This window comes from Lathyrus oleraceus, chromosome 7 (assembly GCF_024323335.1).
Source record: "Lathyrus oleraceus cultivar Zhongwan6 chromosome 7, CAAS_Psat_ZW6_1.0, whole genome shotgun sequence".
Taxonomy (NCBI): Eukaryota; Viridiplantae; Streptophyta; class Magnoliopsida; order Fabales; family Fabaceae; genus Lathyrus; species Lathyrus oleraceus.
The window spans coordinates 518,629,822-518,637,489 of NC_066585.1; the positions used below are offsets into that span (position 1 = coordinate 518,629,822).

Below are 7,668 nucleotides of genomic sequence, written 5' to 3' on the forward strand. Positions count from 1 at the left end.
GTTCTTAAACAATTAGTTAAACTTAATATTTATGTATTTTCTAAATAAAAATAAAAACAAGACTAATTATAATATATAACTTTTATTATTATAAAAACTAGACATCTGACTTAATATTTGTGATTGAAAATTAGTTAAAATTAGTGTTTTTTAAAATTTGTCATTGATTAATATAAAAAAAATTTGGATAAAAATTTATTACCAAAATTAATCCTAACAATTTGATATATGTACTCAAAAGAAAATCATAATGAATATAATCATTCTATTCAATTTATTATATACACGTTTAATAAAGATTATCTCACCTACTATTTATGTTAAAACTATATTGACTAATTAATTTCTACATTACAATTATTTAACCAATAAAATATATTACTTAACCAATCAAATACGTTACGTATATATTATATATTTTATTGATAATTAAAAAAATTATAATAAACCCGTGCGAAAGCTGACCAATAAAATATATCACGTATATATTATACATTTTATTGATAGTTGAAAAAAAATATAATAAACCCGTGCGATGATGTCTATGTGATGTATGGCAATTTGCTCTTTGATTTAATACGTTTGATTATAATTTGACAATTAATAAATATTGACAAAGTTGGAATTTTTCATACAAACCAAACTATATTTCAAAGTTGAGGTTTTACATCTAAAGCATTCTCTTCTTCTTCTTCTTCATAGTCTATACATTTCAAACAATGTTTTCACTTCTATTTCTACTTCTTCTATGTCTAATTCTTTCTTTGTTAATGTTCTTCCACAAATATATAACCACTAAACATCTTCCACCTGGTCCTAAAGGCCTTCCCATAATAGGAAATCTTCATCAACTAGACATTTCTAAACTTTATCTTCAATTTTCACAATTCTCAAAAATATATGGTCCTATATTTTCACTTCAACTTGGTTTAAGACAAGCTATTGTTGTTTCCTCAGCTGAAATAGCCAAAGAAGTATTGAAGAACAATGATCTTGTGTTTTCTAATAGACCTATGTTATATGGTCAACAAAAGTTAACTTATAATGGATCAGAAATGGTGTTTACTCCTTATGGTGAAGTTTGGAGAGAGCTAAGAAAAATTTGTGTTGTTCATATTTTTAGTTCCAAACATGGATCATATTATTCTTCTATAAGAATGTTTGAGGTGAAGAAAATGATCAAGAAAATTTCTGAGCATGCTAGTTCTTCAAGTAATATAAACTTGAGTGAGTTATTGATTTCACTCTCAAGTACTATAACATGTAGAATTGCTTTTGGGAAAAGCTATGAAGATGAAGGACATGAGAGAAGTAGGTTTCATGGATTGTTGCATGAGTTTCAAGCTTTGTTAATGGAATTCTTTGTTGCTGATTATATTCCATTTACGGGTTGGATTGATAAAGTGAGAGGATTGCATGGTCGAGTTGATAGAAATTTCAAGGAGTTTGATGAGTTTTATCAAGAAATTATTGATCAACATTTGGATCCAAATAGAGAACATTCAGAAGAGGTTATTGTTGATGTCTTGCTCAAATTGAAGAAACAAAATTTGTCTTCAATTGATCTCACTTTTGATCACATCAAAGGAGTCCTAGTGGTATGATATTTTAGTTAGTTTTCACTTTTAACTTTTAAGTTATTTTGATATCAATTGTGATTATCTTCGTTAAGTATCTTACATATTTTATCTCTTTCTCTGTAGGACATGCTTGTAGCGGCAACAGATACCACATCGGCCACATCTGTTTGGACTTTGACTGCCCTAATAAAAAACCCAAGAGTAATGAATAAAGTACAACAGGAAATTAGGAAAACTGGAGCTAGAAAGGAATTCTTAGACGAAAATGATATTCAAAGTTTTCCATATTTAAAAGCAGTGATAAAAGAGACACTAAGATTGTACCTACCAGCCCCACTTCTTGTGCCAAGAGAATCAAGAGAAAAGTGTATTATTAGTGGCTATAACATTCCAGCAAACACAATATTGTATGTGAATGCTTGGGCTATTCAGAGAGACCCTAATGTTTGGAAAAATCCAGACGAGTTTTATCCAGAAAGATTCTTAGAAAGCTCTATAAATTTTCTTGGACAAGATTTTGAGCTTATTCCTTTTGGAGCTGGTCATAGAATTTGCCCTGGGTTGTCTATGGCTGTTGCGTCAATAGAACTTATCCTTGCAAATCTTCTTTATTTCTTTGATTGGAAATTGCCAGATGGGTTGGTAAAAGAAGATATTGATACTGAAATGTTGCCAGGAATCACTCAACACAAGAAGAATCCCCTTTACTTAGCTGCCGAATCCCCTACGTAGATGCATCAGTTTACAATAACTCTGTTGAGTTTTTGTTGAATTTGAATTTTATGCAAGTGTGTGAAATATTATGATACTATTTAAAATAATGGCTTTAATAGTTTTTTTTATCTATGTTAATTATCGTGTTTTTAATAATAAAATAAAAATATTAGAAGAAATATAAAAATTATATTGAGATTAACAAATATGAGTAGTGTGGAAAAATCTCATATTGATTAGAAATGTGGAGATTTGAGCATTTATAAGTAGAAGAACTTACACATCTTTTATTTTAAAGTTTTGGGTGATATGTTTCTCTTACAAAGTATATTTCTCTTGAAGAAAAGCTTCTAAAATATAAAATAATCACTCGTGTTGACCCCTAATTTGTAGCCCCAACATAACTTATTAGGACTACAAGATTATTAAAACTTCAAATAATTTATAATTGTCAAGTTAATATGGATTTTATTTTATTTAGATACACGAAACTTTTAAATAGAAAGGATGTCAGAATTAATACTTCTTCAGAAATTTGTAGACAAAGTTTGTTAGAGGGTATTTTTCTATTTCTATTTAAGTCCCTATTGTATTTAAGCAAGTGAGTGATGTGAGTATTATTATTACTTTAATTCCTTTTGCAGTCTGAATAGTGCAGTTTGTGTAGTGCAGTGTGTGTGTGTGTGTGTGTGCAGTGTTGTAACCGTTTGTTAGAGTAGTAGAAGTTTATTATTCTTCTCTCTTCTCTCTCTTACTTTTTTGTTCATCTTTTTCACATTGTGCACCAACAATTGGTATCTAGAGCTCCCGTTCAGAACCACGGGAAAACACCAAGGGACACACGAGTAAAACGGTGAGACATTGTGTGATTGATTTATGTTCGGAGAATTCATGTTGAATTTTTGATCAGAATCATAACTGAATCACATATCTCGATTTTGTGGGATTATGAAACACTGGGTTTAGGTGAGATCTGAGTGTATTGCACAAGATTGAAGATGAACGAAAACGGTAATTTGAGTATCAAGATTCTAATGTTCGATGGAAAGAACTAGAATCGTTGGATAATTCAGATGCGCGTGTTGTTTGGAGCTCAACATGTTCTTATCTCATCAACGACGGTTATGCTGCACTTCCAAAAAATACAACGGATGCATAGAGAAATGCTCAACATGATCTAAGGAAGAAGGATCATAAGGTGTTATTCAACATTCATCAGTGTGTGGATGTAAACGTGTTTGAGAAAATTGTTGATTCGACGACGGTGAAAGCTGTGTGAGACACACTGGTGCGGTGCTACGAAGGTAGGGCATCATGGAAGAAGGTGAAGCTTCAATCTCTACTTAAGCAGTATGACAATCTCAACATGAAGAACAATGATAAGTTACCTGACTACATCTCCAGAGTGATTCTAATCACAAATGAGATGAAGTCGTGTGGAGAAACTCTCTATGAAGAAAGTATCATTGAGAAGGTACTTAGATCTCTTACTCCTCAGTTTGATTACATCGTTGTAGCAATTGAACATTCTAAGAATTTGAGCACGATGAGAATAAAAGAGTTGTAAAGTAGTCTAGAGGCACAAGAGTTGTGTCTGACTGAAAGAACCTCTAAGAGAGAGGTATAGTGTAGCGGCAAAAATCTTGAGACTAAGCTATTGATTAACTTAACCCATAAAGCAAGAGCCGCCACCGCGCTTTTATTGTTTCCAAAGCAAAAGGGAAAAAGTACGAATAAAACCTGAAGAAGTTTTAAAACAAAACTAATAAAAAAAGAACAAGGGTCCGGGGGTTAGTTATGCAAAGGGAAGGTGTTAACACCTTAAACATTCATGGTACTCCATGGGGACCTCTTTGAAAATGTGTAAATTTTAGCTTGAAAATAGGTGTTGTTTGCAAAATATTAGAGGGATGGGAAATATTTTTTTTATGATTTTTGTGTTTATCAAGACCTTTTGAAGTCTCATGCCAACGTACCAACAAAATGCAATGGAGGATCAAAACCTCGTAGTTCGTGGTAAAAATAACAAAGATGTTTATTTTGATTCATTTTTAAGGGAAAAACACTTTGTCATTTTAAGGAGAATATTCAACTAGTCACCCACAAGTATGCGAATTTTGTATCATCTTGAGAAGGACTACAACTTGGATAATGATCAACAAGTATGTCACTAACTCTCTTAGATGGAAACGAAATAACATCAATGCTATGAGGATATGAGAATCATATCTCAACTATTGAAATGAATCATGTCTAAACTTTTGAGAAAAGTTTTTTAAAAAAGAAAAAGGTGCACAAAGCGAAAAAAAGGTTTAAATGAGTTATGCATTTTTTAGGTCTTTTGAACTTGGTCTGAATATGCTTAAGATGAATTAGCATTTATTAGGAAAGGGTTTTGAAAATCACTTGACAAAAGTCAAGGTTTATTGAGAAAGTGGTTCAAGTTAAAACATGAATATTTTGAAAAGGGGGAGAAGATTTGAAAAATAAAGAAAGGGAGGAGAAGAAGAGACTCTCCTAGAGCATAAAGTAAAAGCTAGGGAGGAAACATCTAACCAAGAAATAACAAGTTTTATGACATAAGTCAGGCAAGGATTCCTTGCTTTGGATTAAGCCTCAAGCAAGAAAAATAAGAAAATAATAATCCATGCATCAGATGAAACCAAAGTGACCTAACCAAGTTTCCGAAAGAAGTCCCAAGTCAAAGGTACCAGATGGATTCCAAGGTCTCAAGTCAGGGTATGGCATATACTCATATTTAAGTTTCTTCAGTTGGGAGATATGAAGGTTGAAATCTTTGTCTCGACAAGATTGAAGAACCTTAAATATCAAAGACCCAATTTTTGGCCCTAAGATGCCGTAAAATGCTTATGATATGATATGAACGCAAACAAGGATCTCTGTGGGGGGGGGGGGGGGGAATAACAGTTTCCATAGGGTGACCTGGTTGGGGAAACAAAGTTCCACAGGGGGAAAGAAAAGACTCTGGAATAACTATCGTTGAAAGAAACCAACGTATAGTTAGAGAAATGACCACAACAAAGATTCCACCGGGAAAATAATCAAAGGGGGAAAAACCAACTCCACTAGGGGAAGAATATTACCCATCTACCAGTCGAGTGATAGCTTACCAAAGGTAATAAACTAAAATAGAATGATTACCAACTATCGTCCAAGTGGTAACTTAACAAAGGCAACCAATCAAAGGTAAGATGAACTATTACCTACTATCAGCCGAGTGATAGCTTAACAGAGGTAATAAGCTTAAATAGAATGATTACCAACTACCAGCCAAGTGGTAACTTAATAAAGGCGACCAATCAAAGGTAAAATGAACTATTACCTACTATCAATTGAGTGATACCTTAATAAAAGTAATAAGCTCAAACATAATGATTACCAACTACCAGCCAAGTGGTAACTTAAAAAAGGCAACCAATCAAAGGTAAGATGAATTATTACCTACTATCAGTCGAGTGATAGCTTAACAAAGGTAATAAGCTCAAACATAATGATTACCAACTACCATCCAAGTGGTAACTTAACAAAGGCAACCAATCAAAGGTAAGATGAACTATTCCCTACTATCAGCCGAGTGATATCTTAACAAAGGTAATAAGCTCAAAGGACTAAAGTTCAACCCAAGAATGAACTGGAGAGAAACAGTCAAAGAAGACTCAATCCAATAAGGACATGAACTCAATTGGAGATTGATTACATCAAGATAATGAACTGAAAAGGAAAACAAAAAAAAAATTCCACGAGGATCAAGCTCTATGGAGAATTAGAAAGGATAAACTCTTTCTGCTTAAGGTCGACACTTTATTGGAGAGAGGACGCACGCACTCTATGGGGAGTGAAAACACCGGAAAGTGGCGGGGCACCAAGAAATGCAAAATGCACAAACAAAAATCATGATGTTATGCATATGCGTATGAATATGCTGACAAAACAAACGCAAAGGGAGTTAGAATGATAACACGGTACAACCAGATACTCGGCTAATCTTAACAAGGTGGAGATGCTGGCGAAGATCTGGCTAGGGATTATACCATTCCTGCAATCTGATGCTGGGGAGACTGTTATACATGTACCAAAAGAAAATACGCCCTGGGACATCACTAGATTCCACTCTTCAGGATCTTACCATCCTTGAGATTTCTATTAACATTCCTCTTTTGTATTCACAAGTCGAGGAAAATACATATCTTTTTTTGTAAATTTTCAAAAATATGATTGTTTAGATTTCTTTTGTTTCAAAAATTATTATAAAAAAATAAATGAAATTTCGTGAACTGAAACAAAATAAGAATAGCAAACAAATGGGAAAAAGGCTTGAATTTTATTGATAGAATGGTAGTCTACAAATGGCACGACTCCATGGATCATTACAAAGTTGAAAAAATGGTAAATACATGGAAACGGATACATTGAAATACAATGACCACTATTCTTCCTAACAACTTTGAATTTCTCTATGCTCTGAACTTCGACTGAGGATAACTAAATAGGAACCTTTGATAGACAATGTTGCTTCAAACAATCAAGTCTGGCATGATGCAGTAACTTTTGCGTAGATTGTCCTTTCGGATTCAATCTACTAGGATGATTACTTTCTGTTTATGTCTCTAATTTTTGCTTGGACTGCCCTTTCGGGTTTTCAATCCACCGAGACGCTCAATTTTGCGTAAGTCTCCCTTTTGGGTTTTCAACTTAGTGAGTTGTTCTTTTATTTTTTTAGGCAAAGTATTTCTTGACTGCATCGGAATTCACAGGACGAGGGAGCTCCTCACCATCTATAGTTGTAAGAATCAATGCATCATCGGAGAAATCTCTCTAAACAACATATGGGCCTTTGTAATTAGGAGTCCATTTTCTCCTAGAATCAGTGTTGAAAGACAGGATCTTCTTGAGCACAACGTCACCTTCTCTGAATAAACAAGGTCTAACCTTCTTATCAAACGTTTTTTTCATTCTCTTTTGATATAACTGGCTGGGACACAAATCCGTCATTCTCTTCTCTTTAATCAAATTCAACTAATCATATCTATTTTGACACCATTAAGCCTCAGGCAAATTGGCTTCCATCAAGACTCGCATTGATGGGATCTCCATCTCTACAAGGAACACTGCTTTCATGCCATACACGAGAGGTAAAGGGGCTTCCCTTGTTGAAGTGCGGACGGATGTACGATACCCATGCAAAGCAAAAGAGAGCATCTCATGCCAATCTTTATATGTCACAACCATCTTCTGGATAATCTTCTTAATGTTCTTATTTGTAGCTTCAACAGCTCCATTCATCTTAGGTCTATAAGGAGAAGAGTTATGATGTTCAATCTTGAACTCATCACAAAGATCTTTCATCATCTTA

At 33.6% G+C, this 7,668-nt stretch overlaps 1 protein-coding gene across 1 annotated transcript; it reads left to right on the forward strand.

Annotated features, from left to right (window-relative positions):
* The first annotated feature begins 577 nt into the window (after positions 1–577).
* Positions 578–2,426, forward strand: LOC127100985 (6,7,8-trihydroxycoumarin synthase). Its single transcript, XM_051038296.1, has 2 exons — positions 578–1,598; positions 1,704–2,426. The coding sequence occupies exons 1-2, from the start codon at positions 720–722 to the stop codon at positions 2,310–2,312; spliced, it is 1,488 nt and encodes a 495-aa protein (XP_050894253.1). The 5' UTR covers positions 578–719; the 3' UTR covers positions 2,313–2,426.
* Positions 2,427–7,668: the final 5,242 nt, after the last annotated feature.